At 47.2% G+C, this 14617-nt stretch overlaps 1 protein-coding gene across 1 annotated transcript in view; it reads left to right on the top strand.

Moving 5' to 3' along the window:
• The window catches only part of FLT1 (fms related receptor tyrosine kinase 1), a 112355-nt gene that overhangs the window by 94129 nt on the left and 3609 nt on the right, over window positions 1–14617 (top strand). The window contains exons 19-29 of the mRNA XM_075084226.1: window positions 721–834; window positions 1572–1660; window positions 3422–3578; window positions 3997–4094; window positions 4628–4750; window positions 5875–5986; window positions 7670–7769; window positions 9149–9254; window positions 9348–9478; window positions 9895–9979; window positions 10840–10931. Coding sequence (XP_074940327.1) covers window positions 721–834; window positions 1572–1660; window positions 3422–3578; window positions 3997–4094; window positions 4628–4750; window positions 5875–5986; window positions 7670–7769; window positions 9149–9254; window positions 9348–9478; window positions 9895–9979; window positions 10840–10931 — 1207 coding nt within the window. The remainder of the gene's footprint in view (window positions 1–720; window positions 835–1571; window positions 1661–3421; window positions 3579–3996; window positions 4095–4627; window positions 4751–5874; window positions 5987–7669; window positions 7770–9148; window positions 9255–9347; window positions 9479–9894; window positions 9980–10839; window positions 10932–14617) is intronic.

Here is a 14617-nt window from a genome sequence, read left to right as displayed (position 1 = left end):
AAAATTATGCAGAAAAAATTTGCTCAGAGAGAATTAAAAGTTTCACTCAACACTGAAGAGAATATTTTGGGTTTAGCTGTGCAATTTCTTATATCATTACTATTACTATTATTATTAATATTGACCATAACCAAAAAGGGTGAGATGCAGTCACCCAATTTAACCATTTCAAATTTGCTTCCCTGATCTGTCTTAATACTCCAGGCTTCCACTACAACGAACTGAACCAAACAATCATCAGCAAAGGGTCGTTCATCTCTTCCCTACACAAATGGCTAAAGCTGATGGCTGCATCAGCCTCTGGAAGTGCTTTGCTCTTGCCACTGACTCTTTGGGTAGTTCAGGCTAGTACATAAGCCTTAGATGGCTGAAGTCAGGTCAGCTGAAACCTATTCTGGATAGAGTTAATTATAGTTTTGAAATGTTTTTTTATTTGCTCTTTAATTTTTTTGGCTGAAATGACAAAACCATTCATGTGAAAAAGCTTCTCTCAGTTCTAAATATAAAAGAGTCTACTGGGAGGAAGTTGAGTGCCTAGCTCTTTTTATGGGTTTTATTGCGAGTAAGAGGATGCTGAGTGGGGAGGAATAGACAAAGAATATCAACACATGAAGTACATCCAGTAATGGAATTGATTTCAATGGAAAGTAACAAGAAGTAGTAAAGTTCAGCAGGACCAGTTCTTTGCCATTTCACATTGACTTTATTTTGCATTTACAGAAGGGGCCACAGCAAGTGAGTACAAAGCCCTGATGACGGAGCTGAAAATCCTGATCCATATTGGCCATCATCTCAATATTGTGAATTTGTTGGGAGCTTGCACAAAAAATGGAGGTAAAAAAACATGTACTGCACTGAAAATGGGTTTGGACCACCTCCCAGTAACAGTCAGTTGGCTGTGATGTTTTTCATCCAGAGGTCAAGTTATTAACTTGAAATATTTGAGCTCAGCCTGCAGTTGGTAAAAAAAAGACGAAAAGAAAATGAGATTTTTAGTCATTTAATGAAGTGATTAAACATTTTCTTAAACTTTGTTTTAGTATTACCAAGAGAAGTGTGGATTTAGGACCATGACACTTGTTGTCCTTTATGTCACTCTGATAGAAATCTAGAAAGGCTGGGAACAAGGGATATCAGGTGTTGGCCCTGAACAATGAATCACAAGGCAACCGTTGTAAAATGCTTCACAGTATTCCACTAAGCAAATCAAAGGGCCAGTATGAGTGATCATTTGTTTTAGATATGTCACCTGTTTTAGTTCAACAAGTGTGTGTGGGCTGCGGGACTCCAGTCTGAACACAGACTGCCTGAAGAGGAAACAGAGGGTTCCTCACGAGCCAGGTTCATGACCCAGCTTTCAAAAATTAGGCCCTTCCCTTACTTCCAGAAACAGTGTTGTTTTGCTAATGTGTCCAGTGTCCTTCAGGCAGCCTTCTACTTCATTAGGACGTACTGTTAGTTATTCAGGAGTCAAGTTATAGCTATGGACATGAAAGGCTATTCTTCTTCTCAGAACTGATGACCCCTTGTGCTGCTTTATGTTGCTCAAAATGCACTTTCCCTTTGCCCAGGGCCTCTGATGGTGATTGTTGAATACTGCAAGTATGGGAATTTATCAAACTACCTGAAGAGCAAGAGGAATTTTTTCTTTCCCAACAAGGTGAGGAGGCAGGTGCCTCTGTTAGGGTTCATCTTAGCTAATGTAAGTGTTGGTAACGTAGACAGTTGTCAGCCTCTGAGATAGTGTCCTTAGACTAGCTCCTGCCAAAGGTTCACGTGACCTGTTTTAATATTTGGTGTGGGATGTGCTGTGGTCATTTCTCTCCCCTGACTGTGCAAGGAGACTGCTGTGAGTAATTCAGAGGGAGCCATCTACAGCCAGAGGAAGTGAATCCTATCCAAAGTGTCCCCACATGCTCTTGCCCTGCTGCTGCTGAACCCATTCCTGCTGAGCGTGGGGTCACTACAGAGGCTGGTGTCAGCGAAGCCAAAGGAAGTGGGTTTGCCCACTGGTTTCAGTACCGCTGGGAACACAACTGAGATAATGTCATTTAAAGCTCATGTTCCAAGACACCCTAATATTCAGAGATTTGCAAGTAATCTTCTTATTGTGTGAGAAGAAGGGCTATCAAGAGAAAAAGAGATTAGAGTCTTGTCCTTACATCCCCCAGCCCTCTGAATCAAATCCATGGCATGTTTCTTATTACAAACTTGAACCCAAATGTGCCAACTACATCCCTTGTGCTCTTTCAGAAAAATCCCTTAAAGGATTAAGGGTTCTGAAGTGGGATTTAGGAGCCTGGACCCAGAACAGCAGTTATCAAAACACCCACTCAGCTATGCCAAAAGCTCAGCAGCATCTCAGGGTTTTTTTGGGAAGGCTCTGTGGGAGGGCATGCTCAAGAGGACCTCCCCCTCTAAAGGGCTTTGGCTGAGTCTCTGTTCCCAAGGCTATCCATGCTGGACTCTGCATGAAACACAGCAGCCGCCTCCTCCAACATGCGGTTGTTGGCATAGGAGGCTCAGCAGGGAGCATGGCCATGCAGGGTCTGCCCTGGGGGGAGTCCCTCACATCCCCACTGGTGAGGACCCTGCCCAGACTTGGTGCTCCGGCACCCCTGGGAATGGTGCCTGGGAGGGAGCCCAGCTCTGCACCAGCATGTGCGGGAGAGAGACTTGGTCACAGGACAAGAGGACAGAGGAGAAGGGCCAGGTGACTAGGCTGCTCTCTGGGTAGCAGTGGGGAAGCATTTTCCGGTGTTGCTGGGGTCCCATTAAACCATCATTGGCTGTAACATGAAAGCATCGGATTAAGGCATTGGGGAACAGAGGTGTTTGCTTCCAAAAGCAGCTGTATTTCAAACACAAAGTGCCCTTGCTCCTCGTTGGAAGGGCTTACAGCCCTGTGCCAAGCACTGTGCAGGGACATAGAAGCGGGTGCCTTAAGCAGCCTGGGATGAAATCTGACATTTTATTTTGAGAGGGCTGGAACACCTGCACTGTAGGCACATCCTTCTCAACACATCCCACCATCCTCCATCTCTGGCTACTGGAGAGGAATAGGCCCTTTCAGAGGTCTCATTTCAGGCTGAGATGAGTCACAGCTCAGCAGATGTGTTCCTGCAAATTCTCACATCAGAGGTAACCCAGCACCTAGGTTGGCCCAAAATCATGTGCTGGTGCTCCCAAACAACCATGTTTCTGCCCTCTGGGGGTGGCAGCCTTGGTGGATGCAGCCCTGCCACCAACCCCCACCTGCCACGGTGGCAGCGGACACCCGCACCCATGGGGGACGTGGCCGCACGTGCCACAGACCAGCATTTTCCCCTGGCGGAAAGGCGACAGAAGTCTGACTCGGTTCCTTTCCACGCCGCCACTCCTCGCTCTAATGTAGCACCTCTTCTCCTCTGTTTGTTTGAAGGACTCTCTGCAAGGAGAGCCAATGAAAGAGAAAAAGGATATTGAGCCAGTGGAAGGCAAAAAACAAAGGCTAGCCAGTGTCACCAGCAGCGAGAGCTTCGCAAGCTCTGGGTTCCAGGAAGATAAAAGTCTGAGTGATGTGGAGGAGGACGAGGAGGGTAGGTATTAATTCCTTCCTGTCCCTACACGGTCTGTGATATTTTTACAACATACTGTGCATCCCTGAAATTTTTTTCCTCATTTATCACCCTAATAAACATCCGTGGGAGACGCTCACAGGGTCATGTCCAGAGGGTAGAAGATTTAAAAAAAGATTATTTCCAGGGTTACTAAATCTGACAGGAAAATGTGTGATTGTTTCTTCTGACTGCTCCTTATCTTTGGGGAAAACATAGCAGTGTCCAAAGTGCGGGGTATAAAGCAAGCACTGTTTTCGTTTCCAGTGACAGTGGGTTGACCTTCGAATGCTGCTCTATGAAGTCTTGAATTTATGGGAGTAATAGGGTCAGAAAGAGAGGGGGAAAATAACTGCCTGTGAGCCATCTTTGTAACAAACTGCTTTTTCCACCTTTGCAGTGGCTGACGAGCTCTACAAGTTGCCCCTCACTATGGAGGACCTGATCTCTTACAGCTTTCAGGTGGCCAGAGGCATGGAGTTCCTCTCCTCCAGAAAGGTGAGTTTTGCACTGGGCATTTTTTCCTGCAGAAGGATGGGATTAAGAGGTGAAATCATGTCTACATTTTAGTGACACCTTCCTTGGGAGAGCTCCCAAAGGAAGAGCTGTTTTCCTCTTGGTGTTATAAATATAATGGCGTGTTTATCCAAGTCTCCGTAGTCCATAAACACAGGATCATGGCTGAAGGCAGTGGGTCAAGCTCATTCATTCAGGGAAGATCTTTTGGGTGTGGCGGATTTTTTTCTTCATTTCAACATACATTAGGTAGGGAGCTCCAAATGAATCAGCGCTTTCCCTGCAAATGTCAAGGGGCTTAAAAATTTATCACTTTCTGGACTTAGGAACTTTTTTTAAAGAACTGCCACTGTTTACAGTAACTTCATGTAAACTACAGTCAACTTCCCTTAAAAAATATGAAATTGATTTCTCAAATAATAATAATAATTTTTAAAAGGATATGGGAGACAGTCAGGAAATTTGTGGGCAGGATTAAGGAAATGCAGTTTGATTGTGAAACTGTTTTATTATAGTGCATTCATCGTGACCTGGCAGCCAGAAACATCCTTTTATCTGAGAACAATGTTGTGAAGATCTGCGATTTTGGCCTCGCAAGAGATATTTATAAGAATCCTGATTATGTGAGAAAAGGAGATGTAAGTCAAGATGCTGTTTATTTACCCAAATGTTTGTAACCTATCATTTCAAACTATCCACCAAAATGTTCTGTAGACATTCACATTTCCTGAACTTAAAAGAGCTTGAAAGCTATCACAGTTTTTATGTGAAGATGAGCTATCCAGATGCGTTGTAGATCTGGAAAGCATTTCTATCCTCAGGCATAAGGCTCGGACATGCTAACCCTTTCAGAGTTCTGCTCTGTTAATAGTTTAGATACTTTTTAGGCATGTTTCTTGGCTGGCTCAGCATAACCCCCTTACTCAGTAAACTTCCTTCAAGGAAACCAGTCCCTCTGAAACAAGGTGCGTGTCCCCCGGTACACCCACGCCAGGGCCAAGCACTGCTCGTGGTGCCTCAAGCAGCTGAGCTGGACTTGCTGCCTCCAACACCTGCTCCATTTTCTTTTTCTTCTGCTGCAAATAGCAGGCAGCAAGCCCCTTGCCAGGCTTGCCTTGAAGGCTGGGTCACCAAACTGTGCCTCTGCCCACTGATGCCATGGGAATTTGGTGTGAGCATTGGGGTCACACAGAGAGTATCCTTCTGGAGCTCTCACTGACCTGCCAGCTACTCCCTCATCTGTAAATAGCTTTCAAGACTTACAGCACTATGTAATAGCTGGGAAATCTTGTTCATGTATCTTGGGTACTGCTCAGAAGATGCTAACAGGCTGTGCTGAGGGGGCTTCAAGGGTTGCTGATATACTCTTGTAATTCAGGCTCCAATAATTTCCCCAAGAACATCTCCAACACCATCACAGATTGATTTGTGCTTGGATGTAAGGTTTTCTCCCCTGTCCCTAGGATGCGCGCAAGAGACCTCTGCACTTGCATATCCCCACATCCCATAAAGAAAAGCCCTGGTCACAGGTTGCCGATGTCTGGTGTTTTGTGCCACACATTTTAAAAACAGCCTTTTACTCCGACAGTTTGTTAAGAAAGTGTCTGAATGAGTGTGCGTTTATCCTGACTGCCTGTAAAGAAATCCCACAGGTTCCCATTTGAATGGTAATTATTTACATAACAATATATAGTTGATTCATCTACAATTAAATTCTTTTAGGTTTTGAAAATAATAGTCAGGTTTGTCCTTTTTATTCCAGGCTCGACTTCCTCTCAAGTGGATGGCTCCAGAATCCATATTTGATAAAATCTATAACACAAAAAGTGACGTGTGGTCCTACGGGGTCTTACTGTGGGAGATATTTTCCTTGGGTAGGTTAACTCTGCACACCAAGAGCTGCACTCAGCAGCAGGGATTCCAGCCTGGGGAAAAACATCCATTACTTTCAATGAGCTTTTGCCAGGTCTTTAATAAGAAAAGGCCTAAATCAGGCAGAGGTGGGGTGTGGGGGTAGAGGGGAGAACTGTGTATCATGCCCCTGTGAACTGAAAATTTTGGTGCTTGTAAGGGCACTGAAAGCTGACTTGCCAGGCTGAAAGTCTTAATGAGAGCTGAAAGCACAACTACCTGAGAACTTTACCATCTGTTTCTTCCATGGGCAAAACCTAAGCTTCCCTATTTTTCCTGTAGAAAGAAACCGTCAGTAGAGATGCAGGGCAGCACGGCAAGAGCAGTCACGGTGCTTTGTCTGACTGATGGTGCGAACAGACTGATGGGCAAATTTTTAAGTATTTTTATGAAATGCAGAATCCTGAGGGATAACATGGAGCTGTGGGCCTGGGTCAGCAGCTGCCAGGGACTGAGCCATCGCCTCCTGTGCCACAGATAGCATTGAGGACACTGAGTGCCATGGTCTGGGTGCTCCCTCAAAAGCTACTTACTTTTCTTGTAGGAGCAAGGGAACTGAATACACACAGAGGTCTTTGCATGCCTCAGACTGTGGCACCCCCGTTTCCAACCTGAGACCAGACGGTCACCCCACCTCAGGAGGGACCCAGCACCCCCCTCAACGTGGCCTCTGGACACAGCAGGCGAGCAAGCAGCCACACAGATGCTGCAGGATGAACTAGAGCATGCAATCTGAAATTAAAACCCAGTGAAGCTTCCCCCCCTCCCCCCTTTCTTTCACGTGGAAAAGGCAGGATACAAGATGTACACTGAGCGGGAACAACAATGACCGTCAGAACAGAAGAATCTTAATTGGGTTCAACGTAGAGGCTGACAAAAGAGGCGAACAGCAGAGGAAACAATACTATACAATTCTCAGGACAATCAATCATTTATTAGTTTAAATACGTGTTGTTGGTCAGCCTGCCAACTCTTGTGATTTTATGGTCAGCCTCATAGTACCTGCTGGTTTTTTCTTAAAGCCCCAGCTCCTTGAACCTGGCAACTGACTCTCAGAGAGGTGGTTTGGTTTTTATCTTTTGTTTTCCCTTTTCCTGATGTTTTCTTATCTACAGAAAAAAAGTCCAACAGCATGATCAGGCTGCAACTTAAAACCACAGAAAATGAGAAATCATGCAAACACACTGTGATCTGATTTTAAAAACATTATTCCCTGCCCCGTCCCCCCCGTCCCCCCCGTCCCCGAGGTGCTTTTGAACATTAGCGTTTGTTAATACTCTGCTTACTAGAATTTGGGGTGGTGCAAACCATAGAGAGATCAGACTTGGCTGGTCTCAAGGGATTCATTTCAAGTCAAATTCATGTGTATTTGTTGCATTCAGGCCAGGTAAGCGCCACCAATAGTACCGGGTTGATCCTGCCCCCGTCCAAGGACAGGGGCTTGGAGCACCGTCAGCAGCAGCACTTCCCTGCCTGTGGCAGCTGGCAGAAGGCATACCCTGCAGCTGGGGGTGCCTCCGGGCTCCCAGCTCTGCAAGCAGATGCTGTACACCCTGAGGTTTGGCGGGGATGTGTAGGGCCAAGGCTAGGTTACAGGTACCCGGCTCAGGAGATGTGTGACCCTGTTCTCCCAATGTCATCCCTAGGTGCCTCTCCTTACCCTGGAGTCCAAATAGATGAGGATTTCTGCAGCAGACTAAAGGAAGGCACAAGAATGCGAGCCCCAGAACAAGCGACGGAGGAGATGTAAGATGCCTTCCTCTGTTTGCATTGTGTACCACTGCCCTCCTGGGCTGCCTTGCAGATGATGTATGAGCCTCTGCAAAAAGTACCCTATGCCGACATAAGGAAAAAAACACCCGATGCTGCCTCCTATCTTGCTGTCATCAACATCTTCTTGTATCCCTCCCCCATGTTGGTCCCCTCGCCCTCCTGGGAGAGGCTGAGGAGGGACATGGATGTGATCCCAGGGCACCACTGGGGCTCAGCTCCGAGGGGAGCTGAGCGAGCAGCTCGGAGGAGGAAGGTCATTCATTCCTCTCCAGGTTTAATATTTACCAACATGCACACAGATAAGTGCTAGAGGAATGTGACATTATTAACATCGTCTTGACTTAGGAAGTGACAGCGGAGGCTCCCTTGCAAACATTCGGGTGATGAGGGTCCACCCTTTCCCGGAGACGGTGGCTGATGGCAGAGGAAGGTGACCAGGACGCGCAGCCTCCCAGCCCATGTCGCCTGTGGGGCTTCTCTGAGCCCTTCCACTGCAGCGTTGGCTGTTGCTCCCCAGTCCCCTGCCTTGAGGAGCAGCCTCCAGCTGCTGCTGCATGTCCAACACCTTTTTGGAGGCCTGGCAGGGTCCAGCAAGTCCCTGAGTTTGAAGCCCCTCTGCCCTGGGAGCAGGATGGACCGCCCTGCCCAGGGAAGCACCTGCAGCATGCCGAGCACACACCCCGTGGCACAAATCATTCAGGATCATGAACATATCCAGGGTATTTTACCTCTGCAAGCAAAATCAAGTACATGTAGGTGTTTTCAGTGCCTTTTTGAGTGCTTACATCATGAATTTAAATAGCAACACTTACCAAAAAATAGTTCTGGAAGAAGAAAAAGGATGCGAGCCAGCCATGCCTATCTGGGAGTATTACCCATTCGCTAATTTTATTATCCTAGTGACAGTAGATAAGAGCTTTTTTTTTTTTTTCCTCTTCCACATATTTTATTGCAGGAAGGAAAGCTCGACTCAGCCAATACAAGGAAGTGACACATTCATATAAGTCATCCTAGGATGCCTTAACTTAAACATTGCCAGTTAATAAATGTTTAATATAAAGGTTAAATGCTTAATTAGGAATAAAAAAAGAAAGTATGACTAATTGGCTAAATTATTCTTTTGATGTGGTCTTCCTGGTGTCTTGCTGGAAGAAGTTTTTTTTTCTTTTTCTGTAGAAAGTTTACTCTCTTACTTTTAGTAAGAGGCCTCGGTGGTGTTGGAGAGCATCTTTGTAAAATCAGGTGGGCTCAGGTGTTAATTCTATCAATGACAAGCTGTCAGAGAGTACACTGCCTTGGGTCAAAGTGAGCTGTAACCCCACCATGTGCTCATTTTGTTTTTGTCCCCACAGCTACCAAATCATGCTGGACTGCTGGCGAAGCAATCCCAATGACAGACCAAGGTTCTGTGAGCTGGTGAAAAAGCTGGGCGACCTGCTGCAAGCAAACGTCCAGCAGGTACTAATGTCACGACCACGTGCTGTGACCGAGGCAGGGGCGACCAGCCACACAGTCCCGGGAATAACGCTTTGATCTCTTGTGTGCATTTAGGAAGGCAAAGACTACATACCTCTCAATACTATATTTACAACAGAAAGCACGTTTCCCCCTGCATCCGATCCTTTGTGCAACGAAAATTTTTCTGTTACAAGCTCAAGTTGTGGAAGCACTGAAAATGTCAGGTGAGAGAAGCAAGAGTAAAACTGAGTTTGCTTGTTGGGTATTGCAGCTTGCTGCATAGCCTGGTTTGGACCTGTGTGGGAGAAAACACCCAGAGACACCCCACGTGGTCTGAGTGTCCCATCAGCCACCGAGCCACCACTGCTGGGATCATGTTGGGCTGGGACGGCCCATGGGGGTGTCTCTGCCCAGGGGGACCATCAGGTCACCAGGCTCAGGCACTGTCAGAGGGGCAGCTGTGTGCGCCCCAGGGCTGGGGAATGAGGTTTGGGTGGGGTTGGGTTAAAAAGTCCCTTTTGTGTAACCTACCTCTGTGAGCGTTAGGCAACTGCTTAAAGAAACAGACAAATATCTAGTGCTTCCGGCTTACACACTCCACACTCTCACCAAAAATTGTCCTGCTTTTCTTGTTGAACAGATACATAAACACTTTCAAAATCAAACCACCCCAGCGCATAAAGACATTTGAAGAGCTTCCCATCAAACAAACGCTTGTATTTAATGTAAGTGATTCTTGGGCCAAATGATTCTCCATTTATTTCTTTTTATTTGTGTGACAGATTTATACAGAGAGACTCAAGCAGGGTTTTACTGCTTTATCAGCTCTACTGATACGAGGTACAAGATTAGCTGTGCTTGCAGCATCATTATTCTATGTCCTACAAATTGGGGACAGTAGATCCTTGCTGACCGTGGAATAGGCTGCAAACACTCCTTCCCTGATAAGAAATGGCCAAAGCCAATAGCACTGCAAGGTACGACTGCCAGAGTCCCACCTGAGTCCCACCGCTGTGGAAGAGTCACTTTAAAAATCCCTTGGATTTGTGTTTTTACCTGAATTGTAGTGCACAAATGAGAATCAAGGGTCACATTTCCACCAGAGGTTCCGGGTATGACCAAGTCCTGTCCGTCCTCTGGTGGACAAGCTGGGGAGATGGCTACTAGCAGGGCACACATATTGTCCTGGTGGGGGTGGGCATGGGTGAGAGGCTGGGGGAAGCTTTTAGTGACCTGGCTGTATGTATGAAGTGGTGGGAGGCAGGAAGGCACGGTGGTGCTCTCAAAGCTGAACTAGTGGCTGGCCAGAACCCCACCTTGTGTGTAGACACCTTTCTTTTAACACTCTGTAGCTGCATTAATGGCATGTGTTTGCTGCACCCCAAAGCAAGGACAGTTTGGAAAGGTGACATTAAATACGTGGGCATTGCAGCTCTCGAGCAGCATGGAGCCGCTGTCTCCTAGAGCTGAGTATAAATGACGAAACTGATGATGAAAATCGGACTGAAGAGGAATTGAGCCCATTGTGAAAGTAACTTAATACAGTTAACACCTAATAGGGTGGTGTCTTCCTTTCTTCTTCAAGGATTACCAAGCAGACAGTGGGATGGTGCTGGCTCCAGAAGAACTGAAACGCTTCACATGGACAGGCAGCAAGCAGAAACGGACACTCTTTGGGTCTGTATTTTATGTTCCCTTCTTCTTCACATTTTAGAAAGCAAAGGAGGATTCAAGGTCCTTGTGCTAAACCAGGCCTAGTGAAAGTAGCTGAGGAGTCCCCCATCCCTGCAAACATTCTTGCTGAGGTATGTCCTGCTCAGTCGAGTCAGCAGTGGATCAGCTCTCACACCTAATCCTCCATACACCTTTGAGGAAATAAATAACCCTCAACCCCTTTGATGCACGTGGCCAATATGATTTATCAGTGCTCTGTTGATTGGCCTGATCCTTAACTTAATGCCAGGCTGGACAAGTGAGTGCCAGAGAGTGCTAAACAAAGGTAGAGGTAGGTAACTATAAGAAATGAGCCCTTGGCAGTGGGGGAGGACTCACATGTGGCTATGTAGAATTCACAGTTGTTTCTGCAAGTCCCCAAGGGCACCCCAGCTGGGACAAGGTTCCCCCTGCTTGTTTTTGCCCTTCTTTTCCATGACTCAGCTAAGCACGGCCCATTTAAGGCCCATGGGCTCAGGATGCTAAAGTGGCAACTTCACAATAGATGGATGTGAGGGCCTCACTTCTTTTCCTGCCTTTAAGCACTTTAATATATTGGCCACCTTCCTCCACCTAATTCCTGACAGCTGCCCAAGCAGGGAACTAAGACTGCTCTAAGAAATGTATTGCACTGACGTGAACTCTTCGTAAATGAGAAATATTTAGTTTCTCAATGCCAGTGGTGTCTCTGTTCCGAGCCGCTCTGAAGCTGGCAGTGTCTGCGGCTGGCTTCGGCTCGCTGCTCTCAGCCAGCCCGGGGACTGCCCAGACCGAACCCATCGTTCATCTTATGCTGGCAGGAGGTCAAGGCCACCCTGCCCATGCCAAACTTTTCAGCGACTTGCAGCTGGGCAGGCTGGGAGGTGTAGTATTGTCTCAATGAACAATTGGAGCTGGCTGAAACGTGGGGTCAAGGCAGAGGGGACTTGCTTCAAGAAAAATTCCAGTGACTAAGAGGGCGTTGGTTAAATGCACAGAAATACATGTACGAGAGCGTGCACGCTCACACAGCCAAAATGCAGGGCGTGCAGGGTAAACGTGCTGCTGGCTGGAGTCTGCAGTGGAGCACTGCTCATGCGTGGCAAAGCCAGGGTGATTCAAGCCACTCCAGACGAGTGCTGGAAAACCCTTTCTCCTGCTTTGACCACTCACATTTCAGAAAAGAGGCTTGTGAGCAATTCTATGGTACTTTGATTTTATTAAGACAGTTTTCCATACTCTCTTTTGAGGAGCCAGGTATTACAGAGCTTGGAATGCGTGTGGATATTACAGGGCTCCAAAGGATGCAATAGTTCCTAGAAGTGGTTTACACCCATTTTTTTCTTTGCATTAAATGTGACATTTCTGGAGGCTGCTGTCAGCCACAGAAACAACATGGCAACTTCCCCAAAGGAAATGTGTGAAATGCCTTTTTCTTTGCGTTGGACAGAATACATGGACTGTGCCCCAAGCATCCCTCCAGAACTGCTTCAAGGAGCATTTTCTGCAGAAGGAAAGGAATGTTTGGATGGGGAAAAGAAAAATTGACCTCAACAGTGTCTATGAGAACATAAATCCTTGGGGAAACAGAGCAGCTGGCTGAGAACATACAAGGTCATCTGGCCTGCAAGCTGAACAAGTGGTACTGTAGCATTATGCCCAAAAGCACTCATGTATGTGAATGCATGCAGTGGCCCTTTAGTTTGCATGCATTCCTAAAAGTGGTAGCTTCTTAGCTAAGCATCCTTTACTTAGGCTAAATTAGAGCAGTAAATAAATACCCCTGAAAGTTGTACTGAACACTGGACAAGGTGGAGCCTGGAGGCGTTTGATATATGTAAGCTGATCTAACCAGATGCATTGTCGTGTTTCTTCCCTTGCATCTCAAGCATCCTGCTCTGTGGTCCTGCCCCTCTCACGTGCTGACGTTTCTGCTTGGCTTGCCTAGCAGAGAGGTGGTTCAGGTCGCTGGATTATCAGAATGGCCCCAGAATAGTTTCTGAGTGAGCAGTAGCAGCTCACCATCAGGGCAGCCAGTGCCAGTGCTGGGCTGAGGAAGGGGTCGCCCCCCTCTTAGCAGCAGCTTACAGTTAGATCATCTTCATACTAATGCCTAACCACTCCCAGGGCACTCACCATCATGCTGTAAACCTCAGCGCTGCAGTTTAGGACACAGATGCAGACAAATGCACTCCCACCAGTGCGTGGGTCCTGAGCCGAGGCTGAGGGTGCTACGGGGCTGTAGCCTTGCTGCTCCCCACCTGCCTGCAGGCTGGGGCAGGATGTCCTGCCTTTCCCCGGGCTCCCACAATTCCCTGCTGCCCAGGGCATAACAGTTGGGCTCAGCCTGTCTTTTTCTCATTTTGAAGCATCTGAAATCTCATGGGAGCCAGCCAGGTGGGGTGATGCTCTCAGACCAGCACAAGGGCGTGCGCACACCCTGCAGTGTGCCATTAGAGGATTCAGACTTGGTGGGGCTGCCTCTGCTGCAACGGTGCTGAAGGACTGCATAGCGTGGAAGGACCCAAACCTGGTGCATCCTACCTGTCCCCAAAAGTGCACTGAGTTTGTTTCAGATTAAACTAATCGGTTGATTCCAGGAGAGAGCCAGTGCATGCACTGGTGCTTACTCAGCATGACCAACCCAAGAGCCAGGCCAGGGGGAGAGCAGAGCAGGGAGCCAGCTGACCTGACAGTGCAGGGGGACCCCACTGACCCAGGCGACTCCGCTTCCCTCAAGCTTCCACTGCAGTAGAGGACAAAGCACCAACACGCAAAGCTCACCCTTGGCTTCACTGTAGGAAACGAGCATCAGCCCAAACTCTGGTGAGCCCCTCAGGCCCAGGTGGTGGCCAGGAGCACAACAGAAATGGTTGCTCTGTGTCTTGGACTTGCATTGCCATTGAGATGAAAGCAAGTGATACCATGAACAGCATAAAGAGAGAATACTCTTTCCTAATGTAAGGCTGCAGGTAACAAGATCCCAATAGAAAGGTTTGGGGGCACAGAAAGAACAACCTTCTGAGCTCCGCTCCTTTGCAAGTGGAAAGGATCCCAGCTGCAACTCTTTTCTGGCATTTCAGTATTGGTGAAAAAGCCCAACCCAAGTAAGCCAAAATCCCTGAGCTGGAGCAAACCCTTGAGTCAAAGCAAATTGCTAAGCCAGAAAACCAGTGATAACTCCAGCACTTGTGAGCTGGAACAAGCATCTCAAGAGCTGCAGCCAACCCCTAACCTCACTCTGTTCTCAAATCAGTCAGGAAAGCAGCAGCTGTTTCCTCCAGCAAACGATCCCAATTAAAAACCAGCTAGACACAGTTTCTAATTTACGTTCCTAGAGTGGAAAGAAGATAGTCCACAGCTAGAGAAGCCTTTACTGACTGTAATCTCAGACTTAAAATGAAGCCTGACTATGGATGCCAAAACCCCGTGGGCTCCCTCAAAGCTCTGTGGGAGTGCATGCCCAGGTATAGCAGTGCACTCAAGATAAAATTAATAGATGCAGCTCTATTGGTATAAAGGTTTATTAATTGAAGTACAAGCCAAGTCTAGCTCACAAGAAAGTTCTCGGGATCGCGAAGCCTGATGATGAATGAAAGGATCAAAGCATGATGATTTTAAGGCTCGTAACTTTGGATGCACACTTAACTTTTGCCAGCCCACTGCTCCCT

The sequence above is a fragment of the Phalacrocorax aristotelis genome, chromosome 1 (assembly GCF_949628215.1).
Source record: "Phalacrocorax aristotelis chromosome 1, bGulAri2.1, whole genome shotgun sequence".
Taxonomy (NCBI): domain Eukaryota; kingdom Metazoa; phylum Chordata; class Aves; order Suliformes; family Phalacrocoracidae; genus Phalacrocorax; species Phalacrocorax aristotelis.
The sequence above is the reverse complement of the archived record's forward strand: the minus strand, read 5'-3'. Positions and strand labels throughout refer to the sequence as shown.